This window comes from Drosophila montana, unplaced genomic scaffold (genome assembly GCF_035044405.1).
Source record: "Drosophila montana isolate Dmon_TW-CO22-7 unplaced genomic scaffold, ASM3504440v1 contig_402_1, whole genome shotgun sequence".
In the NCBI taxonomy this organism is placed as follows: Eukaryota; Metazoa; Arthropoda; class Insecta; order Diptera; family Drosophilidae; genus Drosophila; species Drosophila montana.
Window position 1 is genome coordinate 5964702 of NW_026998739.1, and position 25322 is coordinate 5990023.

The following is a 25322-nucleotide window of genomic DNA, read 5'->3' on the forward strand; positions in this document are numbered from 1 at the left end:
AGCTTAATATGCTGACGAAAGCTAAAAGCTTTGCGAAGCTTTCCCTCGGCTAACGGCTTAAAGCTCTACTGCAGCCTGGGGCACTGCAGGCGACAGCTGTCTTCTTTTGTGGGTGGGTCGCCGCCAAATTAGCATAGGCGGAAGGGAATAAGGTACGGTAAAAATAAATGTTGCATTAAAAAGTCTATAAATGGACAGCATTTATTTAACTGTCACTTACAACTTATGCGTAACTCATCGGGTCAGATGCTATTGTGTGTGTGGATAGAGCTCTGAGCTGAATCCAATTGGAAACTAGTTTACAGTTGAAACGAGTTCTCAATTCAGCTGAAAACATGGAAAACTACGAGTAAAAGTTAACAGAAAGCCGGTTCCCCTGTAATTGGCTGTTAAATTAAACCAAAACATAACAATTCTAGCTATGGCCAAGTGATTTTGGCTATTATGCACTTAAATATAGCTATAAAAAGCTGAAGAATTTATAAAAGTGCTCCAGCCAATCATTTTGGCTATGGCTATTATACACAGGTATAGCTTAATACTTTTTTAGCTTTGTCCATTTAAATATAGCTTTAAAAAGCTGAAGAACATATTTAAGAGCTCAAGCCAAGCATTACGGCTATAACTATTATTCCCAAAGCTATAGCTTAACACTTTTTAAGCTTTATGCATTTTAATATAGCTATAAAAAGCTGAAGAGTTTATAAAAGAGCTACAAGCAAACATTTTGGCTATGGCTATTTTACTCATAGCTAAAGCTTGACATGTTTTTAGCTTTAAAATGCCAACTTTAGCGGAAAATATAGCTGTGAGCCTTGGCTAAACACAGCTCTAAGCAATTAAGCTGCAGCTTTTGTAAATTTTAACATAGCTCTGGTTAAAAAAAAAAGTGTAACAAAAACTTAACAATAAATTCTAGCTACATATAGCTATATGATGAAAATTGTATTCAAACAATAACAATAAAAATAATAATATCTATAGGCGTAAGTTACGCAAGAACAGTTTAAATAACGAGATATTTTTAGCTGCTGCTGGGTATAAAGTATATTGAAATTTCCTTTATATCTCTTAAAACACGATTCATTTTAAATCAAAATGTAAATTATCATACCCGTTGACAAACACGGCATTTGAGCATACAACAATTGACTCAGGAGGGGGCTTATGGTAATTGCATTTATCACAATATCAGCTTCCAGATGTTTGTATGATGCATATGCTTTAATATGGATGAGTTTTGGTTGCCGGCTTGAAGCGAAAAAATAAACGAGATTTGTTTTGCTCTTTTGTATAGTATACAATATCTTTGCCAATTGAATTTGTTTCCTTTTTTTTTTATTTGGTTTTTTTTTTGTGTGTTTATTCAGTAAAATTCTCATATTCCGTTAATTAGACTTTAAATTAATTCGTTAATGTTACTTTCATAAGAACATACCGAGTTTTCTTTGCTTCATATTGCTACAATTGTATTTGTATTTGCTTTCACTAACATTAAGTTTGGGAAATCAATTTGAATGCGGTTTATATACTCGTGTTTTTACAACAATTAGCTTTGCTAAAGTTATTTATTAACTTTTTGGTTGCAGGTGTCGGGCTGTAGTTATATTTATGGCTGTGTTTGTGATAAACGATGGAAAAGCAAAGAACCAAAATAAAATTAACATTTGAGTTTCGAGTAAATCTTGCAATTGTCGCTTAGTTTTTAGCTTAACACGCTATATACAATATACATGTTTTAAATTACGTCTACCCTAACAGCATTCCCTATATATGAATTACAATCCAATTAAACTACAAATTCCAACGATCCTTAACAATATATTAAAGGTGTTCTTTTTTTGCTTTCTTCATTTGACTTTTGTTTTTATATACTAGAGATGTCATTTTTGCAGTGTGTAAATTTTCTTATGCACTTCTTCAATTCGTATACATATATTAATAGATGTATATATGTATATATATATTATGAATGCTTGTGTAATTTTATTCATCATCGTTCATTGTGTGTGTGTGTGTGTGTGTATAGTTTTATTTCATTTAACGGCTTAGATTTTAAAGTCTTTCATTTCGTAGGAATTTGATGTTGTCTATGTTTTGCTTTTTTTCTTTTCATTTTTTATAGCACTTTTCGTGATGGATAAGAGTGATTGAATTTAAAAAAGGTTCCATTTCGATTTATTTTATTTATATATATATATATATTTGAGAAATTTCTTCAATAGGTTTCAGTTATCGTTTGCTTTTTCATTTTTCTTTTAAATAAATGTCAATTCCTATTTAAATAACGACGCATTTATTTTCACATTATACATTATTCTCCGATTTGTTTGCTTTGTCTATATGTATATATACATACATAAGTATATATATATTATAAATGCAATTTTAGAACTTACAGTATGTTCAAAAATTTTACTTTGCTTTCCCATTTTCAGATTTCCCATCATCAATTTCTATGTGTATAATAACAGTACAAATAAATTAAAATGTTGCTTGAGCACATAACCCCGCCCCCAAATATAATAATATATTTACCTTGATACTACACTAGACTATGCTATATGTTAATTATTTATCTAAGATTTGCTATGCTTTCCTTACGATTTGTGCTACTTACGACTCACAGAAATTTAAACTATTTAAAACATTATATTCGTGTGCAGTATAAATGTTAAGTACGACAATTATTGGACAGGCGCCAAAAATTTATACACGCGTACACAACATGATCCATACAAAAAACTAACACTAACTTAGGCTAAACTACAAGTTAAATAGGCCAAATCTTGTTAGAGTCTGGTACTGGAGTCTAGGAGCTCATATTGCCACGGCATTAGTCAGGAGTAGAAGTCCTGGGCTCAACAAAACATGAAATGGGAAAGGCCGCCTTGGGAGGGGAAACAAACAGCATTAATGGATGTGAGTGTGTGGGTGTGTGTGCGTGCGTGTGTTTCTAGCTCTAGGAGACAGCGCTGAGCAAAATAGGTTTATATGGGGAAAATACTCGTTATACAAGAACATATGTACTAAACACAACAATTTGTTTACATTTGCATTTAAAAATTACTAACTTTAACATGATTTCGCTTATAATTATTGCTATTTTTGTTGTTTTTTGTTTAATTTCTGTTTTAGTTTAATGACGTCTATGTTGGGGTTGTGTTCAACTTTAAAGCCTAACAATTTTGTTTAGTTCACATTCTAATGTCGTTAATTATTTTTAAGTAAGTTAAGAGTATTTCGTTTTAATTTAAGTACTTGCTAAACACGTTTAAGGTACAATACATATTTCAGTTAATCTACAAAATTGCTGCTACCAATTTTCAATAGTTAGCTCAGCTTAAAGTTGATACAAAGTTCATTAAGTACATACACATATTTATTAAGTTATCGTTTAGCTTCTTCATTTTTTTTTTTTTTTTGTATAATTCACCTATCACGCAAAGGAAATTGACAAGTTTTTTCATGTACGGTGCTCATGAGTATCTGCAAGAGAAATAAATATGAGTTAGTTTCAGTTGATTTACGTTTGAATTTAAATTTTAAATCAAAGTTGAACGCGCCGAGTGGTACAATACGATATATCGATTACGCTAACAGTGACTATCGAGCTGCCGGAGACGATCACGATTGGTGCGAAAACAAGGTGTAAACAATTGTGAGCCAGTGAATCAGTCAAACATTAATAATCGATAGCCAGTATCGTATGTTTTATTCATGTTAAGGCTCTGTTACTGATAGAACCGTTATTTGTGAAAATTTGTGCGCGTTTTTGTTTACGCAAAAATAAAAGTGTGATTAATAGTGAAAATTGAATGAACTTAACGTTAAATTGCAATAACAAACAGCTGGGTGAGTTTGCGTTTGATGCAGATAAATGGAAATACCCTTTAAACTCCTTTTGAAAAATGATCAATCGAATTTGTCAATGCCCGCAAAAAGAGCTAAAATTTCTAGTAAAAGATGTCAAATGTTGAGATCATGTAAAGCTCGTTAAACAACTACTGCTACATTTGCTGCATTCGGATATATATTTTACCGCTCACTTACCTTGTGTGATTGCGAGTGTAGCTGCGGGCGTGGGATGCGCAGAGGCGGCTGTACTGATGATAGCAGCAGCCTGTGACTGCACTGCCAGCGAGGTTGTTGCTGTGCCGCCGTTGCCGTTGAGCCCGCCAACCGCGATGCCGGCACCCGATGCTCCATTCAGTTCTGTGCCCTTCGTATTCACGTCCCGCTCGACCAACCGCTGCCGCAGAACTCGTATCTTTTCCTCTTTCTGTCGGTGCACTCAATTAGCTTTATGTAGGGAATTTTTCAAAATTCGATAAATTTTCACTTTACCTGTGTTATCAATCGTTGTAATTCCTCGTTTTCGGTTACCAGTTTTTGATAGCGTTCCTCGTCCTCCTTCGATATGGCCGAATCTGGATTGTACTTTGATTCGGCCTTATCTTTTGGATGTCGTATGACCTCAATCACCTAAATATGGTAGATGTTAAATAAGGTTATTAATTCTTTTGTTGCAAATTAAGTTTCGAGGGAAAATTAATGAAAATAGAATAGATACAAATTATCTTTAAAACAAAGTTTTAACGGTGATCCGCCGTGAACCGTTTCTCACCAGTTTTTCACACTTGCGTGTGAATTTGATAAAAACGCTGTGTTAGTGTTCAAAAACGATCAAAAATGCAATTTACCTTTGGCACAAATATCAGCAACATGCTTAGGAAACAACAGAATATCACAGCTAGTGCAACAAAGGCAAAAGACGCGTCCTGCTGCGATGCAATGACCATGCCCACTGGCGCCGTAATTAGGCAGAGCACAACCACATTATAGATGCTCATTCCCACATAGCGCGAATCATTGATCTGTTTGACTTTGATCGAACGCGTCTCATAGGCCAAGAACAGACCGAATACAAGTATCAGACCCTTAACGCCATAGACAAGCCCTGCAAAAATATTTTTAATAATCAGTAAAATATTAAAAGGAATAAATAAAAATAATAATTAACTGGATAGCTTACCTAACCACATGGAATTGCGTTCACTTTCGCAATGCTCAAGCTCTGGACGTATTTTAATATCATCAGTTGTAGATACTGGATCTTCGAGTGGGAATGTTTCGAGTATACGCTGCAGCGGATCAAAGATCTGCCAACACAGTAATATCACTAAATCTATTGATAAGAGCCCCGAAACCATGGTGTATAGCTTCCAAGGTTCCACTTTTTTCTATTCAAAGCAAACACAGAAAAGAATACATTATTAAAGAATTGTAACAATGTTTTCATGGAGTAATTACCTTTGGGTCAGTTTTCGCTTTTGTTGTAAATCGATGCACACGCCAGACTTTGCTGAACATAGCACCATATGCTAATGTAAAACCGGTGGATAATAGCCAAGCTCGAGCCTGACAAATCTGTGTGAAGAAAGGAAGATCGTTAATAAATACTATATAATATCTAAGGAAATGATTGTGAAAATGCCGATCCATCTTGCTTACAATATATATATATATATATACATATATATTCGTCATACCTTTGGATATTCGTGCGGGCTGACAAATCGTCCATCTATGCCCAGTAATATGACTGATATAAGGCAGATGATGACGCCAAATAGCATGATGGTATTGCATACAGGATGCGAGGATTGTATTACTCTACAAAAGAAAAGCGCGTTAGCCATGAGTTATTTTATTGGATTGCCATTTCGTGAATTACCTTCTATGCTTATTCCATATGTTGAAGATGATCAGAGCAAAGGCCACAAAGATGCCGCAGCAGGAGATGGTGCACATGCAGACAAATAGCGGCAAGGAAACCGTGCGAAGCACATGGGTAACAATTGTGCGATCCTGAGGCACCTAATAATTATTAAAACAGAATCCAATTTGTTAGACATTAATCATATTTATAAATAAAGTATATATTAAGTAAGATATGTAATTGCAATTTATTCTTTTTCGATCAATTTGATCAATGTTTCAAAAATATTAATGTAAATGTACAATTCGTGAGCAGTTCTTGCAAAACTTGACTCCTTCGATTAGCATATAGAAATCTGTCTGTCCAAAATATTTGCGATGTTTGATATTATGTGCCCAAATTTTGCAATTGAAACCAATTCTTTTATTTAGCTCCAAATTCTTCAATTTGAGTGCAACCAGTCGATTCATATCCGTTTTGCTCTTAAATGTGATTATCTCATTATGCATTTTAATATCTGTAAATTTCTCATTATCAACATATTTTGTTCTAAATGCCGCTTCCGGATAGAAATCAACGTATGCACGCTTATTTGGGGATGTGCATGTTATCCAAATGCGATCCTTACGCTTATCTTCGTTTGGAATACTCAATAGTAATTGCATGAGGGCCGTGTAATCGACGTGCTCGAATTTCGATCTAACCACTTCAGCATCATCCTTATAGGGATTGGTTTTGAAGCCAATCAAACGATTGATCTTTAGAAATACACACGGCTCTTCGGTGCCATAGCCAAAGTTATTGTCCTTCTGGCAGGGCCCGAAACGCTTGATCTGCCCCTTACTGCGTCCATGATGACTCAGAAATTCAGATAGCCGACTTCTCATGTGTCCACTATGTGTGCCATTTCGGGGCGCATACTGGATTAGCTTCGGTTCGGTTTTGCTGCCGGTTGGTGCAAAAATCAAAAACGGTTGCGACATCTGAATCACTGGGCTGGTCATGTTCAAATTATCTGTTAGACGTCGAGATATTGCCATATTAAAGAACAGCATAAAGATTATAAAGCCGGTCACATAAATAGCCGAGTAACGCCAATTTAGAACATGACGAGAAAAATATTTATGTTGCTTGCCATCATACCAAATATTTTGCCAACGATAGGCGGACGGAAAATGGTATTCACAATCGGTATAGTTTTGACGAGGACGGCTATCCAGATGGTAATCGTCGCTTGTATGCGGTAATTTAACACTCTTCTGCCTAATTGGTTGGGCATATAATGTCATGCGTTTATTGCTAGTTTCTTCTCCTTGGACAATTTGGATTTTGTGTGGCCTTTGACGTGTGCTTGTAACAACACCACGGTTTGTGGGTGCAAGTTCTGTTTTTGCGATAATTGGTTTGAATCTGACAATTTTATTTGCCTTACTGTGAGCATCGAGAATTGAATTTGCCTGCTCGTTATTGTTTATGTTTGTTTTATTGGCAATTTCATTTAGCTCTGCGGTGGCATACGATCTGGCATCTTGAAAGACCCTTGTGGATGTTGGTACGCTTTCAACATTGCTTATGGCTGGAGGATTGTCCGCAGAGTTCTCAGAAACTCTGTCACTGCTAGGTGTATCATCATTTTTCTCCTCATCCTCATCTTCTTTATCTTTTTTATCCATTTCACCCAGCTGCTTTGAAGTTTTCTATGCCTAGTCAGCTACTAGATTTGATTTGAATTTAAACTTGTGGCATAGCCTATTTGGTTTACCTTGCCCCCGATCCATTGCTCCGTATTTAGCCAGGTTAGATTGTCCAGCTGTGTATCGTAATAGCCCAGTTTCTCGTATTTGCCATTTACCATCTGCTCAATTTGTGTGAGCGCAATACGATCGCCCTGGGAGCTGAATGCAACCACGCCCTGTCATCAAAATATACAGAGAAAGTATGTAAATATTTGAACATTTGTATAGACCTAATTTGCGCCTACCGATACACCCAAAAATTGCGTAGAATTCATTGCCGAATATATATCGTCGGCAATTTCCTTGTCTGTATAGGTAAAATCACGCAGCGATTTCTTTCTGGTTGTTAGACGCTCCATTGTCTTGTTAAAGGCCAATGCCACACTCCAGACAGCATCATAGGCCAGCGGCGCCTCCTGATAGCCTTCCGGATAGCGATCGTGATTAATATCATAGCCTTCCTCAATTAGCGCATGATTCAGTCGATGTCTAAATGCAAATTTGAAATTAACTACAGATGTTTGGGTTAAGCAATTTGAATAAATTTACCTAAACTCCTCAGCAGTCATGCCGGATATTGTTGTCTGATTGTTTTGATTCCACATGAGCGCCTCGGTTGTCAGATGTCCCTCGGCCGCCTTACGCATTTGCTCCACTGTGCAGGTAATGCCCTCATTTTCCAGATTTGCCTCATACCAATTATCCTCATACCAGCCTGTCGATTACGTTTTTTTTGGAATAAATTGTAAGGAAAATTAATTTGATATGTATTAAAATTTCTATGCACAAGCTCGTTTTGTCATGTTTCTGTTAAAGTTAACAAAGACTTAGACATTTTGGCTATTGTGAATGTGAAGTTGTTAGCTAAATAGAACTGCAGTGTTGCCACCTTGTTGCAGCTTTCTGGCAGCATAAAAATAGTGTTAAAAGTGATTGTAAATCAACGTTAGGTATTTTAACTAATCGAATAATCATCATAACAAAAGTGTCAATATCATATTGTCTCGAATATTGCATATTCTCGAAACTTATCAAATAGCGCGGCGCTGCCACATTTCAAACATGTTTGCGTTTAATTCGCAAGTATTATAAAATGAAGATGAGAGAAACATGCAGAAACTCTATCGTTATAATTGCCGAATGGCTTACCTATAAAGAACCAGACATGGGCACGTCCATAAAGCTGCTGTTTGTACATCTCGCAGAGAACACGTCTTGCTGCTACCACATAGAAGAGGCCCACTATGATGCGGGCATCCTGGCGTCTTAGGTTGCGTACGGCGTCTGTTGGATCGGATAGAAATGATTGTCTAGTTACGATTTCGACGCCAGCTTCCATGCAGCGATTCTCAAGGTCCTCCACGGTCTGCAAATAATATCATATTTGCTGTTGTTTGGCATTGCATATATGTATATATTTATGGGGTTTACCTACCGATATGAATACTTCCTCGGCTTGTTGGAGAATGGCAACGCGGGACCAGCCGAACTTTTTCATCAGCTTGATGCGTGTTGGATTGTGCACCGTGGCCGAGGGATGTGTGCGAAAAAGTGTTGGAAAACGCTTGCGATCGGATAGAGCTGGACTTGAGGCGCCATAACAAAGCTACAATTTGACCAGATTCAATTATATGAATGCATATTATATTCTATGATTGTCAATTTGCTTACCACAATTAGATTCCACATTTTGGCTGCCTCTGCCACAGTGGTGCAGACGGTGCTGCAGCCAGCCAAAAGCATCAGCTTTTGTGGCCTATTATATAATAGATTGTACATCACACTGGCGCCCAAACCGGGTTCGCACTGTACCAACGAGAAAGTCAATTACACATGTGTACAAACGCCATTTGGCAAAGGGCATGACCCAGTTTGTCAGCTGCCAACAAACGGGACTTCGATGCAAGTTTACATAATGCAAAAAAACAAATAAATTAAAAAATAATAAAAATAAAGTCAGTCTAACCAAGAGAATACCCATTAAAGCACCTTCCAAACCTAAAAGAACTGATTGATGATTTTCTTCATGGAAATATGAAAACACTCCATAAAGAAAGAAAAACTAAAATATTATGTGATGTTGACTTTTTATATATATATATATGAAATATTAAAAAATTTGTCTTGAATTAAATGTAAATTTCAAAGTTATATGAAATTTTAATTTCTCCTTTTATTTTTTCGGAAAAACTTTACTTTATATTTTGGAATTTAATTCAAAATGAATGCAAATGAATCTTGTAAAAATTTTCAGCAATTTTTAAATATATTTTCAATTATTTTCAATTCAAATTTCTTCTACAAGAAAAGAAGTTAAACGAATTATTACGAAAACTGATTTCTTTTGAATAAATATTTTCAGTTTTAAAAATTTTGCTCAAATTTGGAACTGTAGTTACTGAAACTTAAATAAAACATAACATATTGAGTCTAAAATGGCGTGTGTAAAAAAGTTTTAAGCAATTTTAAAATTTACCATTTAGGTATAAATATATTTTTGATATACATAATTAATTAATTTAACGTAACGCACAGAAGGAGACATCTTCGACCCCATAAGGTGTATATTATCTAGATCAGCATCAATTGCCGAGTAGATACAGCCATGTCCGTCTGTCCGTCTGTCTGTCTGTTTCTATGCGAACAAGTCTCCCAGTCTTAACCTAGCCTTTAAAACTTTGCATAGGTCCATCTTTCTATTGCAGGCAGTACATATGTAGGAACCGGCCCGATCGAACCACTTTATCATAAAGTTGCAATATCGACCAATCGGTCGAAGAGTAGATTCTTGTAACAAAAAACTTTTTTTTGTCAAGATATCTTGACCAACTTTGCAGCTGATATATAAGCCAAGACTTACTAGTATCGCACTATATTATATATATATTCTATAGTATATAACACTATATGAAGAATCGGTTCAAAAATGAACTTTTGTATTGCAAAATATGTTGTTTTCCAAAAAGATTTCATAAAGTTCAGCATTTACGAGCTTCACTATTTTCAGATAACTGCAAAACCGTAAGAAAATTGTCTTCAAAAGTCCTTAATTTTTCGTTTATTTACTGTCAAGAGATATCTCTAAATCGATAAAGTCTATATGCTTTTGATCAGTGAGAACAGTATCTGTCTGTTCATATGCAAACTAAGCCAAAGTTGAGAACAGTATCTGTCTGTTCAGAACAGTATCTGTCTGTTCATTTGCAAAGTAGGCCAAAGTTGCTGAACTGTACTACTATTTAGGCACAAAAGTTCAACAATTAAATTTTCATTTTAAGAAATCCCAATCTATGGCTTAATTAAGAAATATATTGCAAATATGCTACTTGTCTGCAAGTTAATTTCATTTTTGGCAAGTCAATGAAAGCTTCGTCCTTCTTGATTTCTAATTAATTCATGCCAACAATTCGTCGAGTCCTCGCTGAGGGTTAGAGTGCGTCTGTGTATCTAAATGCAATGAATAATTGATGTGCTTAGTTGAATAGCCAACTGTTTGTGGCACTCATAAAGCATGCACTCATTTGCATTCGCTGCATGATGATGAATCATTAAATTCATGCCTTTAATGAAAAACTCATTTACGCTTTGTTTAACTTGACTTTGCGTGTAAACAACCTTTGTAATTGTTTAGCTTCGTGTCCAGTCGTATTGTTGTTTGTGTGTGTGTGTGTGTTTTTTTGTTATATATTATCCTGTGGCATTACGAGAGCATATTCCAGTATTTATATATACATATATATAAATCCGGGGCTCGCCGCATTATGGCCGCACTTGTTTAATCGTTTCGGTGTGTGCGAGCGCGTTCCTTGGGACAATTCACACATCAAAGTAGGTCAAGCAAAAGGCGCAGGCAAAGCCAAAGCCAGCGTTGAGCATTGCGTGCGACCTTTGCCGCTTGTCGCCTACTGATGATGATGATGATGATGGGCATGTGGCACGTAGATGGTGCAGAGATGCGAACTAATTATGCAGCATTTAACGGAAGCTGTTTGCCAAAGCCAGAGACACTAGCCAGCATAATACAGACCGTACAGACCGTAAAGCCCAGCGAAGCGAACCAAACTGAACTCAATTCAAGCTGCTTTTGAGCATACTCCCCTACATACATAGTATATAGTATGGCCCATATATATATGATTATGTGTATGTGGAAAGGTTTGTCTGACAGCCTTGAATAAAAATAAACTCAAATGATGAGACGAGCGCGACAAAGTGACCTCATTCAAAACTCAAAACAAGTTTGTTAAGCTTTCGCTCACTTAAAACTAATGAGCTGCGCCTATAAATAGGCATATTCCACTTTTACAACCCACAGTTGGTCCGTTACTGTAACTGTAACAATATAGATGTAACTGTAACTGTAACTGTAACTGTAACTGTTCGGCCAGTCCTTTCGCCTCTATTCATAAGCATAACTGTTCGTTCGCTCGGAGCATTGATAACATTTCGTGCGAGCCTGCGACAGCAACTAGCCATTAATTATGACATATGACATTTATGCGAGTAAATATATTTATATTAATATCTACATACATATGCTTCTGCTTCTAATCCTCCTTCGTGCTGTTCTTAAAAACGCTTTCTCCACAAATTCAATACTTTTGTGTGCAAGTCAAGAAATTGGTTTGAAAGTTTCTTAGCAATATAAAAATATAAATAGCAGATATTCTCTTTGATATAAATATAATAAAATATAAAAATTAAATTTTAGTTGGTTGTATCTAAAATGTTTTTCAAATATTTTATGCGAAAATGATATTTAAAGAAAAAATTAAAGAAATCGGTGCCTGCATTCGCGGTTATATCAATTATACAAACGACTTTTTATAGTTAATGTTAAATTGTGTTAAGTAAAAAACAATTAAATTAATGAAGTGAAATTTTAAATTTTCATTACAAATATAAAAAATTCTGAAAAAATATAAAAATTTTTTTTTTTTATTTCCATATCTTTATATTTTTTTTTCTCTATTCTTTTTGTGTTCTTTTTCAAAAAGAAGAAACAAAAGAAACTAGAGATATGTGCATAATAAACTATAATATAATACCAAAATATTAAAAATTTAAGTACAAAAAGTATGGAAAAGTTAATAATAATACTTTAATATACTACCAAAAATATAACAAAATAAATAAACATGAAAATATCTATTCACATATTATATAATATTGTCTATGCACATATACTTATTTCCCAGAGGTACTTAGTTAATCAACGGGAATTTACAAAGAAGAATACGATTACAGAATAGAACCAATAAAATAATATGAAGAGTTCCTGAATAGTACACATTAAGCATAAAAATTAGTTAAAGTAAGGAAACAAAAAAAATCCTTAAGGATAGCCCATATGCAAGAATATAAAAGGACTTAAAAAAGGGCTTAAAGTGAAGAATATAATTAAAACAGAAACTAAAGTTAGATTCTTAATTCTGTCATCAAATGAAACACGAAGTTTGAAAGAAAATTAAACCCAATATTTCCGTAAGTTCCTTTTGTAAATCAGAACTAATAGAGAAAGAAAAACCTAACCATAACCGAGGTTAAAAGATTACGCAGCTCCATAATAACAAAGCTAAGGAATCTTTTAGTTTCTATTGAGATTAAAGGCTTAAGCTTCTGCCTAAAAACACAGCTAAAAAGAAGCTTTTAGTTTCAATTGAGTTAATAAGATTCAGCGTCTACTTATTGACAAAGATAAAAGGAATCTTTTAGTTTTATTGAGATTAAAAAACACAGCTAAAATTAAGCTTTTAGTTCAGATTGATACCAAAAAATATGCTTACAATATATTAGAAATAAATCGCAATCCCAGATGCTGCTATTTGGTGTCGATTAAAGCAACTTTAACTGAATATTGAGTAAATTACGATAAGAGTTGTACGAAATTGAGTTGAAATTGATTTGAAGAACGCTTAATACCCTTTATGCGCAATATAACAAAAGCATAATAAAACGCTACTGTGTGTGGCCCCCAAGAGAAATATGCTAATGAATGCCAACTTACCCGCACCCACCAATCGCTACACATCCAATGCCCCAATCCCACCCCACTTCCCAACCCCGCCCAACTTCCCAACCCCAGGCAGCTCTTGCTACCCTCGTACCGCCCTGGAAACGTGCCGTTGCGGTAGCAGCCGACAAAAACGACAATACGTAAAACGGTCGCAAAAAAATAAAGAAGGAAAAAAAAAAAACAAAACGCAAAAACAAAACGAAGCGAAATAAGTGAGACCCAAGGGTTCAAAACTAGACGCACTTACACACAACTATATATCTCTACTCTATCTTTATTGTGGCGCTGGGGGAGGAGAGGGTTGTGTTTTGTGGGTGGGTACGTCTGGGTCAGCGGCTGGCTTATGATAGTGTAAGTTGATATGGAAAATGAACTCACCTCGCTGTCATTGCTGTGCAGGATGAGCTTGAAGCCGGGCAAAAGATTTGGCTCCTTGTTGACATCATCCAATGCCAGTCTTGCGGCCGGCATGCACGCCTGCCCACCCTGCCATCCTCCTTTGCCGGCAATTGGAAAGATGCCGCCTATATGCAGCTCATCCGGCCTGCCCGCCTCGCTGCCCTCCAGCTGCGGTGTGCCGATCAAACAAAGCAAAAATATCCAAAACGCAACAGCACCATCACTTGTCATATCCTGCAGTAAATGATGTACCAAATGTGATTACCGCATACCAAAATCCAAATCCAACAAATATTAATACAAATACAAATAGAAAATTAGACAATACGACAAACGCGAAATGGGAAACCAAAACGTACCTCAAGCGCCTTTTTTTTATGTGTCCAGGGCAATTTTGTTTTGTTTTTTTTTTTGTTTTTTGTTTTGTTTTTATGACTCGCCTCGGTTCTGTTTACAGCTAACGCAAGCAATTTCGTACACTTCCTTGTTATGAGGTGGGGCATCATTTGCTATAAAATTATTTTGGACTCTTTCATATTTTCTGCTTAACAGATTTGTTGCCTCGACACGTTTGCCAAAGAAATTACTTCGAGAGCCGAGCTATGCTTTAAATTTAAATGTTGGCTGAAAACCTAAGCCTTAACCTTATTCAGGGCTGCAGACCCAAAAAAAAACAAGGTTCACGTTGCGAACCAACTGCCTGCCTTTAGCTTCAGCTTGTGAATACAGGTTTGAATCCATGTGTTGGTTCAAACCTTAGTTTTTTTTATATGAAACAACTTATTTTTTTATGTTTTAAGTGCCCTTTCTACGAAAATATTGACATAATATAATAAATAAATTATAATATATTAATATTTAGAAACTGCGGGCTGTATTTTATCTCTACTTAAAATTAGCATCTTTCCAATATGTCTAGATAAATCCAATGATTGAGGTCTAAGTTAACAAGCTTTTGTGCAGTGCTGCGCTAAATTTTATCTTATTTTTAAACAAAATGGTATTAAAAGATAATTATGTTTCGTTTTGAGTTTTGGTTCAGCTGTTTATTTGGGCAACTGGTTTTGCTTAAGGTTCGATACATTTAAATACATTCAATTCATTCGAATCGATTCATATTGTAAAATAAATTGGAATTTCGGTTTTAAATCGGCTCGTATCAAAAAAAAGTTTTGTATCTCGGTTATATTAGTTAGGTAGATTGCTTAAAGTTGATAAATTTTATTTATTGTAGTATATTATGTATTATATTCTATAGAAACTCAACAAAAAGTTGTTATATTTACTCAAAAATCGTCCATCAAATTAACAGAACTAAACAGGACTGTGTTTTATGATCCCTTGTATATCTTCGACAAGCTAGCATCCGTTTGCTTGTGATACTTCGACTATACTTATACTTATATACTTATACTTATACTAAAAACTTTTGATTTGAAGCCCAGATTAAGAGTTAAAACGCATAGAAACGTTCAAGCATATATATTCTTGATCGGGTCGACGAGCTGGGTCTTTATAGTTTGCCTCGTCTTCTTGTCGACTTCTTGCAGTTGCGAAAATATTTTGTTCAAATAGACTTTTGTTTTTGCTGCAATCTACCAAAGAGAGTCGGATCATGTATATACATATAGCTGCGCCATAAGCATTATGGGTCGAACTATAATTTTATGTTTCCCTTAGGGTTAAGACGAAGAATATTTATATAATATGACCCATCTTTCTCTACTTGTATCTATTAACTGTCATATATTTCTGTATTTAAATTAGAGATCAAAATATCCCACAATCTATTCTCAAGAGAGATTTATATAATATGAACTATTTATACTACATGACTGTACAATTTCCACTTATATCTGTCTGTCATTCAGTATCTAAGTCAAAAATCAATATATTCCACATGCTATCTCCAATATTATTTCCCATTTGCATTACAATTGGAAACAAATTCGTTTTTCCATTTATAGCCGAATACTATATATTTCTTTCTGTCTTGTCTCTCTTTTTGTCATCATGTTATTAGTTTATTTTTATTTTTTTATTTTATCTTAAGGTCAACGTAAGTTGAGACCAATTTGCTTTGTCCTTAAATAGTTCTGATTTGATTGCCAGTTTTCTATTTTAGTGTTGATTTGGAAGCTTTTAAGCTTTAGTTCAACTGACATTTGTGGCAACAAATAAATAAATAATTAGATTCTATTTCTTCTTCATAGATATTTGCTTTTGCTTTGTTTTTTTTTTCTGCTTCATTTTCTTGATATCAATTGCTCGCTCCTTCGTTCAGCAAGGTCATTTTGTTTGGCGTTTCGTTTTTATAGCTTTAACCTCCACACACACACACACACACACACACACACACACCGCAATCGTGCTGTTCTAAACTTCACCAAGCGCTTGCCAATGAGAAAAGCAAAAAAAAAAATCAACAAAATAAAAAAAAAAATATTTTTCTACAGCCTCATGAGGCGGCTGCTGTCGAATCAGTTGCGAGGCTACGCTCATTGCGCGCTCGTGTGCGTACGTGCGGGTGTGTGTGTGTGTGTGTGTGTGTGTGTGTGTGTGTGTGAGCGAGGTAGATACAGATAGGCACATAAACACACACACACACATACACGCGCACATGAAGCACGCGTGTAGGCAATACAGTGAACGCTCGAAAATTAAAATATTTAGCATCTAGAATTTTCCAGAAATTAAATTCAATTATATAAACGCGATGCAATTAAAATAAATATTTAATGAATCTGTTTTTTTATCGACTAATTTTATTTTATATAATCAAAATCATTTGTTTTAAAGTATAGTAGTAAACTTTTCATTCAACCCTATAACTTTTTATAGAATAATTGTAAATTATTCCTACAAACTTTAACTTTTTATAGAATAATTGTAAATTATTCCTACAAAAAGTTAAAATTTACAGTTTTGCTAATTACAAAGCAAACCACTTTTATTTTAATTACTTATAATCAAACTTCACAATATTCCAAATAGTTTATTAAATTTAAAATGTGATCTTTTACAAGCATAAACTTTTAATTTTGTATAAACAAATATTAAATTATTTAAAAAAAAGTAATATACTACACAATATTTTTGTATAGTATATATATATATATATATATATATATATATATATATATATATATGTATAAATAATTATATTTATTATGCAAAATTTGGCAAGTTTGCACCTTTAGTTTTATTGTTAACAAACAGAAAATTGTTGTAAGCAAAATCGTTTGCTAAAGCAAATGTTTTAAGCGTAAACTCCAAAATACTTTTGATAAAATAAACATTATTGTCAGTAATTATGACAAATAAGAATATGCGAGCGCTCACTGTACAGGTGTTGTGGGTGTAATGTGAATAACACCGGGCTCAAAGGCAGTGAACATTATTTCGCAACGCGTGCTCTCAAATGTAGGCAACATTTTTTTGCTGCGCCGCTCAAAGCGTGCCCACAAATGTAGGCAATATTATTTGGCATAGCAATTCGATGCGTGCCCTGAAAGGTAGGCAACATTATTTTGCGCGGCGATTATCGGCAAATGCGACCGAAGCGTTAATCAGCAAAGCGGCAAACGCATTGCCTGACACCTTTGTTGAGTTGAGTTGTCGTTGCTGCTGCTCTTGTTGTGGTTATTGTTGTTGTTGTCGCCGTGTTGTGCCTGGCTTGGCTGCTGGTGGGCAACTTCCGCTGACCTAGTTTCAGGACACACACGCGTTGAATAATTACGCGAGCACTGCGATTGTGACTGAGACCGCTTTTTGCCACTTAAACACTTGAGTGCACCAAGCAACAACAAAAAAAAAAAAGGATAAAAACCAACCCTTCCCCTGAACCCTGCACGCCCTCGCTGCACACCTCGCTACGCTTCAGTTCACACTTAACTTGATTTAATTTCACTTACTTTGCGTATGCCGTTCAAAAATGTGATGCGATTTTGTTGATTGTTGTTGGTGCTGATGTTGCTGCTGCTGCTGCTGCTGACTTGGCCGGCGCTTCAATTGTTTCATAAGACACACAAGAACTCTTTTGGGGGCCAAAACTCAATGTTTGTTGTTGCTGTTGCGGCGGCTTTGTTGCTGTTGCTGTTCCTGTTGTTGTTGCTGTTGTTGTTGTTGCATTGTTTGATGACTGCGCATTACAATCGATAATCCCGTGCACAAATGCAGCTCAACGCAACGGCATTGGCGCAAATCCATTTTAATGAAATGCCGTAAGCTCCACAGATTATCCTTTAAATGATGATTATTAGTTGCTCTAGCGCTATTTGTTGTTCCTCCTGCTGCTGCTGCTGCTGCTGGTGCTGCACTTTCAGCCACAACAACAACAACAGCCGTCGGGGCGTGGAGCTTTACCAAAAAAAAAAAAAGCTTCGAATTGAATTTTAAATTTCGTAAAGCGACGTTTTTTTGTACTTTTTGTATGCCTTGGCTTTTCTTTTATTTTAATTTAATTTTCTTTAACTTTTTCTTAACTTTCCACAGCAGCTATTAGCTTTGAGTTTTTATATGTTTTAATTCTTGTTTGTTTCATGCATAAATTTTGTACAATTTTTAAAACGTTTTGCACACTGGCACGTGTTAAGTAAACATTTTTAAATTTCTAGCGAATTAAATGTGCACACACACACACGCACTGGGGTGTAGTTAGCTTGGCTTGTTTTATACACAATTTTTGTAAAAAACTTTTTCGCATTGTATTTGGGGGCGAGGCGCACTGTTTTGTATTCGCTGCGTTCCACATGTATCCGACGACTGGAACTCCATGACTGACATTCACACACAGCCGACATTTGGCTTGAGCCACGCGCAAACAGACACCAGCAGCAGGCAGCGGGCAGGCAGGAGCTTTCCTGAGCAGCAAGCTTTCGATTGAGCGACTGGAAGGCGTCGCTGCCTGCTGCCTGCTGACTGCTGCTGCCCTCCGTTCCAGCTAGGCAAATGCGTGAGTGTTGGTAAAGTTTGATTTTTAGTGGGCGCGAAGTTGATAACTGTCAATTGTGTGTGCACCGCAATTATGACTAGAGGCCACTTGGCCAGCAGGCTCTGGGCGTTTGAGTCCTTTCGCCTGTGTGACCGGCGTATTTTTGTTTTGCCTTTGGCTATGGAGTTATCAAATGGCCGCTAAAATTGAAGAACAGAGCGCGTTATGGCCAAGGACGATTGGCTTTAACTTATGGCCAATGTCAGGCGGCGTTTGTTTTGAAAGCGAAAGCCATTATTATTGGCCTGGCCGGGCATGGTCGGGCCTGGCCTGGCCTGGCGTGGCGTGGCATTGCATGCCAAAGTTTTTGGGTCGTAATACAGTCAAACATGCAAACACGCACTGGCAACAACGTTGCCGCTGCCAGGCACGCGGCTATACACACACACACACACACACCCATGCATACACACACGTACCCACACGGACATGGACAAGGTGAGGTCCTTGTCATTTAACTCACTTGCCAAGTTGACCTTTTGTCGTGTGTGCACTTCACAACAACCAAAGAAGAAAACAACTTTATGGTTTGCCAGCTAATACCCAAATGCCACGCCTTGAGCCAAAAAAAAAAAAAAATATGAAAAGAAAAGAAAAGAAAGGAAAAAGGAAAACCAGAGACCCCGGCTACACACGGGCACGTGCATATTTGATGAGCTTATCAAGGGCTCAAAGTTATTGAATTTTAAATCGATACATTTCCGGTGTAGCCAATTAGTTTTGCTAATTGCACTGAATAAATCATGAGCAACTCTGTGTGTAATTACAGAACGTACACGTATGCCAAAGCGAAACATTACGCAAACGCATTCACAATTGATATTCCGCAAGGAATCACAACTGGATTGTGACTTGCACATTTGCATAATAAATAAGCGACACGGGCCGAAAGCAAATCATTGCAAACTCACCTTATGCATTATTTAGCGAAAGTTATCGCTGGCGAAATGCAACTGAGAAATTCATATTTAAGCTAAAGTCGAGAGAATGACAAATTGTGCATCTGTTTATTTTGTGTTCTACATAAAAACGAGAGAGTGCGTTTATCTTCGGCAAGCAGAAGATTTAATACCCTTTTAGACATTTCCCATCTTGCTGATATGTGGGAATTGTGAAGCTTGTAAATGCTGAATTTGTTGAATATATATTTGAAAACAGAATAATTTGCCATATATGAACCTACTATTCGACCGATCATCCCAATGGTAACTATATGATATAGTGGTTCGATGTTGATATGATTTTGCACGTATATAAGAATCCTAGTGGAATTAATAAATGACGAGTTTGGTCAAAATAGCTGATAAAAAAAAACTTTTCCGTACAAGAACCTACTTTTCTGCCGATCATTGCAATGTCAGCTATATGCTATATTGATCCGATCTAGCCGGTTCCGATATATAGTATGTACCGCCTGGAACAGAGACACGAACCCCAGCAAAATTCCAAGACAACAGCTTTTAAGCTGAGAGACAAGTTCACATCGATACAGACAGACAGACTTGGCTATATCTAGAATATTTAAGGTTAATTTGATCGCAGATACTTTCTTCTATGAGTTACAATCTTCTTGACAAAATTTGTATACCCTCTACAAGGGTATAAGCAGATAATAAAAACTTAAGGCTTGTAGTATAGTAAATATTTAATATATCCACCTAAAAGACCTTGAGGGTAGAGACAAATAATAACTTTAATTGTGCAGATTAAGATTATAACTAGTATAGGAATTATTATTATATATATTTTATTAAAATTATAAATATTACTATAAATATAAATATAAAAATATAATATTATTATAAACTTATAATTAACTTTGGCCAACGGGCTAAGTTAATAATATTATTAACTAACGATCTGGGATTCAACGCATTTTCGTTGTTTCATCGCCTACGCAACGAAATCAGTTGGACAACTGCTCTAGCAAAATTCCTGTCATATCAATTTTTTGATCATTATTAAATGCTATAAATATTAACTCTTAAGTGTGCCTGGCTTTCCTTCACACTAGTCAGGGATCCAAGCACAGATATTCTTTCTTATTTACCTAAATGACTAATTCACTTAGAAAACTCAACTTAAGGGGGGCTGCAAAGCATTGTAACGAATTAATATACAATTTACGGTAAAATATATCACATTCCTATCCAAAAACATCCTAGAATTAGACTAAATATATTGTCCGAAATATGAAGTTTTTACAAATTTTTAAACTTAATTTCTTTTAACATTGTTTTCAAACACTTCAATTTCAAAACAGATTATGGTTATATTATAAAGTAGCATTAATATTATTATATTATATTAAAATTTGATTAAATTTAATTAAATTTTTAATTCTTAAACTAAATAATTTTAGCAGTTTTAAAATATTTAAATTTTAATAGAAATAATATAAAATTTCCAAATTTCCCAACGCAATTTCTTTTAATATTCTTTTCCAACACTGCACATTCAATTTCAAAAGGAAATTCAGTATAGATTGGAGTTTATATTATGATATATCATAAATATAATTTTATAATATTAAAACCCGATTTAAATTCTTAAAATATATCATTTTTACTGTTGTAAGGTATTTAAATTTCAATGTAAATAAAAAAAAATAATAAAACGAATATATATGAATAAACAAGCATACATATTTAATTAATTATTATTGTTTCAGGCCGTTAACTCCCCAACTGGCTTTCTACTGCAGGCTTCCATAAATAAAATAAAAGTTTAACAAACAAACTTACAATATAAGGGTAAGTGAATAAATACTTATTATTACTTATTATTAAAAAAAAACCCAGGCTTATTTGTTTAATTTATTTTAATTGGATTTTTGGTAGTACATATGCATATTCATATAATTCATACATCAATATATACATATACATACATATCTGAAGAATGGAAGTATTCCCATAAAGAAATCCTTTTTTGATTTCAATGAAAGCTTAATTTCGAATACCAGAATATAAATATAAAGGCATTTGATTTGACATATGACATCATAAGCTGCTCAGATAACTGATTGTTTTCTTAAAACTTTCCGAAACTTTCTTATTTTTCTTTTGCGAACGTCACTGTTATTATTCATATCAATCATGAATGGAATGAATCATTCATACATTGATGGCAAAGTTCAAGTTTGCTTTTTGGACAAGAACCACAAAAGATTAACATGCGCTCAGCTCGGATCGGCTCATTCCTCTAGTCCTTGTGCACACACACACACACACACGCCCTAGCACACATTCGCATATCTTTTTAAATTGTTGCACGCCTCGTGCCTAAGCAGCGCCCCCTTGAGCCCTTGCCCTGGGGGCAATCCTTGTGAAAAGTTTAGCATAGCGTTCTGGGGCCGTAAGAGGCAGGCGGCGGCTAGAGGGGGTACAACAAAGGCAAATGCCTGGCATGCGTTTTTCACATTGTTCCATGCGGTTGAATAAACACAAGCCGTTACACATACACCCATACATATGCATTTTATATGCTGCACACACACACACACAGTGACACACACACAGTGACACACGGACACTTATTCGCTCGGTTGCCTCGACAGGCTTACAAAATAAACATTGCGGTATGTATTTTGTTTGTACACACTGCGTATACGTAATGGAAGGCCACTCATTTTGCCTACCCACCTGGCCGACTGTCAGTGGCCAACGACACACAAAAGATACACACACACAATACACGCACACACACTCACGTCCACACACACAATGCACGTCACACATATTGCAGCAGAGCTCAGCAGCCCGACAAGCCATTGTGGCAAAATGATTTAACCCATATCCTAGTTCCTGTCAGCTGCAGCTTCAGTGTGTTTTATGTTATTCCAAGTTAAGAAAATGTTATTCCAATTTCATGAAAAAGTCAGTAAATTGATTAGACAAACATAGTATATCAGATAATTGATATTTTAGTTTATCTAGAAATGCTTAAAAATAAAGTTAACAAGAGTTTGTTTTTAAATTGAATGTAACATAATTTATTATTATTAAATTTATATTTTTGTGAAAGAACTTTGCCTCTTTTTTTTAACATTTCTTTTATAAGAAATTTGTTAAATTTTTTTATTATATTATATTAAATGGATATAGTTTCCACCTAAATTTCGCACATACGTGAATTAGTCCTTGGCCCCTACAAAGCACTGCATATTCGTATTTTATCTAGATCCGAAGTCGAATTAATTCAATTTTTTTTATAAAATTAATATAAAATTAATTAAATAAATTAATATAAACATTTTTTATTTTTATTCAATTGGCGCCTAGCTTAAAACACATAGAAATTATTAGTTGAATTCCACTAATTTTCCACGTTTGGGTGATTTTTCTGTGAAAAATTTAGTTTAAAAAATCTTGCCAATTGATTGTCAGCAAAAGCTGTTCTACATACATATAACTTTATAACTTATGTATGTTATAGGGATCGGATAGTATAGGGAGTTTTAAACTTTATTTATATATAAAATTAATAAAACAATTTATATATATAAAATGTGGAAATATACTTTACAAAATATATATATTTTTCATTCAAAATCAAAAGAAACAACATTTTATAAACTTTTTTTTTTAATATTTGCCCAATTTGAATTTTAAACCATGCTTAAAATGCTTAAGATATTTTAATTCTTAAATTTATTTATTATCAACCATTTGGTCTTTTTAAGCATTTTGGTAAATTTCATCAGGAGCAAATTTTTTGTGCAACCTGATGGCGAGCATTTGGGTTAAAAGTGAACTAATTTGCATAGACCGCATGGAACAATGCGCAGGCGGCTGCTGCACGAGGAGGTAACAAAAAGATTCATTAGGGCCAATCAGTGCAAAGCGCGTCGGGGCGAGGGGTAGCAGGTGCCAAGAGGCAAGAGGGAGCCAATGCTGCGCCACGAGCCGAGCCGTGTGCCTCTGTGTGTGTAAACAGTTTTGTTGTTTGCCTTCTAAATACGCACGTTCTACTTTAAACAAAGCGTAGCGGACATACACATACACACACACACGCGTGCTTCCCTGTTGTAAACAACATGCAGGTACGTGAATGTGAGCGTGTGTATGTGTGGGTGTGTGCTTGCATATGTGTGCAAAACAAATTTAAACTTTACGCCCAAAGTTTATTTTTATGAGCAAAACTTTAAATAATGAAATTATCTGACAAGAACTTGAAGATGGGCAAAGCACTACACAAAGAGAAGCAAACGGACCAAGAGAGAGACGGAGTGAGAGAGAGAGAGAGAGAGAGAGAGAGAGAGAGAGGGCGAGCGAGTAAGTTGAAAAATAACTAAGAGCGTAAGTTGTGCGTGTGTGTCTGAGATCTTTGTCTCTCTCACACACACACACACACAGGCGCATACACGCAAACATTTATCCGTTTTGCTGCCTTCAGAAACCAATCAATGGGCGTAATTTATGCCTTTATTTGCCTCATACTCATTCGTACCTTCTCGTTTTTGTTATCAAATATTTATTTACACTTGAGCTATAATAATTCATTGATGCATTGAATGCCAGGCACGGGCTCGCACACTTGGTAAACGGTCTCGGGCACGACCCGGCAACGTAAACGTCAGGACTAACCTTTGCCCGTTGTCCTTCAATGGCGCCGTCGCTGTGAAAGCAACAGCTGTGCGCTCTCTTTCTCTTTACTCTCTCGCTCTCGCCCACTCTCGCGAAGTCCGTGTCCATATACCCCTCGTACTTCCATTGAGCTTTCGGTAATCGCCCAAAAGGACTTCCAGTTTCGAAATTCGTTGGCCGAAAGCTTCGTTATCAAAGCTGCTCAAATGTAGAGAGAATGGCGCAGGTATTGTCTATGTGACGAGAGTTGAACAATAAATTTTCAGAAAAATCCCATTTTACGGAAACTCTTGGTTCGAATGTAAAACAAAAGAAACTTAACTTAAAGATTTAAAATAAATAGTATATACGTTCTAAGCATATAAAACGTTATAGAAAAAAAGCTTAAAAAAAGTCATATATGATTTCAAATATAATTTTATTATTGTCCCAAAATAAGAAAATGGTATAAAATCTCTTTCAAATCTGACAAATATTAGATTAGATTAGATTCCAGAGATCAAACCAGGTGCAAATTGCTATTCCGCACAAAAATATGGCCAGTGTTGATAAAATTATGGGAAAGAGCGGGATCTGGCCCTTAACAAGTCAACATTTCTTTTTTAAAAACCCTACTATTTAACGATTTCACTAGATATGAATGGATATATACATTTTATATATTTATCAATCTATGTTGACAAAGGTCAACTACAACAACGTCTTTTTGTTGCGATTCTATATAGCCGAAAAACAGTTTTTGTGTAAACTATTTTGGTTATTCATATACATATTTTAATTAAACTCAGCAATTCCGATATTATTATGACGATCCTTAAATGGTATTAAATATTTTTAACGTGGAAGTATAGAAAATCTCTGCATGGAT

The 25322-nt window shown here is 35.3% G+C and overlaps 1 protein-coding gene across 3 annotated transcripts; it reads right to left on the reverse strand.

The window, feature by feature from the left end:
- Positions 1-3377: 3377 nt before the first annotated feature.
- On the reverse strand, positions 3378-18200 carry GABA-B-R1 (gamma-aminobutyric acid type B receptor subunit 1). Of its 3 annotated transcripts, XM_064697862.1 has the most exons (16): positions 17788-18193; positions 13853-14107; positions 9130-9264; positions 8894-9064; positions 8608-8824; positions 8008-8173; positions 7704-7947; positions 7485-7634; positions 5738-5880; positions 5553-5676; positions 5314-5430; positions 5036-5243; positions 4704-4960; positions 4348-4485; positions 4054-4282; positions 3378-3489 (listed from the first exon to the last, which is right to left on the reverse strand). In XM_064697862.1, exons 2-16 carry the CDS (start codon positions 14102-14104, stop codon positions 3467-3469), a joined length of 2574 nt encoding a protein of 857 aa, XP_064553932.1. In that variant the 5' UTR covers positions 14105-14107; positions 17788-18193; the 3' UTR covers positions 3378-3466. The 3 variants fall into 3 exon arrangements, with proteins under 3 accessions (XP_064553932.1, XP_064553933.1, XP_064553934.1); XM_064697863.1 differs by lacking the exons at positions 3378-3489; positions 4054-4282; positions 4348-4485; ... (3 more) ...; positions 5553-5676; positions 5738-5880 and adding an exon at positions 7204-7433 and having other exon boundaries at positions 17788-18198; XM_064697864.1 differs by lacking the exons at positions 3378-3489; positions 4054-4282; positions 4348-4485; ... (3 more) ...; positions 5553-5676; positions 5738-5880 and adding an exon at positions 7419-7436 and having other exon boundaries at positions 17788-18200.
- Positions 18201-25322: the final 7122 nt, after the last annotated feature.

What these genes read in the sequence shown, in the direction of transcription:
- GABA-B-R1 (XM_064697862.1), bottom strand. Translation starts at nt 14,104, where the DNA reads ATGACAAGTGATGGTGCTGTTGCGTTTTGGATATTTTTGCTTTGTTTG. An exon ending in CCATGTCTGGTTCTTTATAG is followed by an intron (nt 8,174 to 8,607) that starts GTAAGCCATTCG and finishes CGTAATCGACAG; the next exon opens with GCTGGTATGAGGATAATTGG. An exon ending in ACGCAATTCCATGTGGTTAG is followed by an intron (nt 4,961 to 5,035) that starts GTAAGCTATCCA and finishes ATATTTTTGCAG; the next exon opens with GGCTTGTCTATGGCGTTAAG.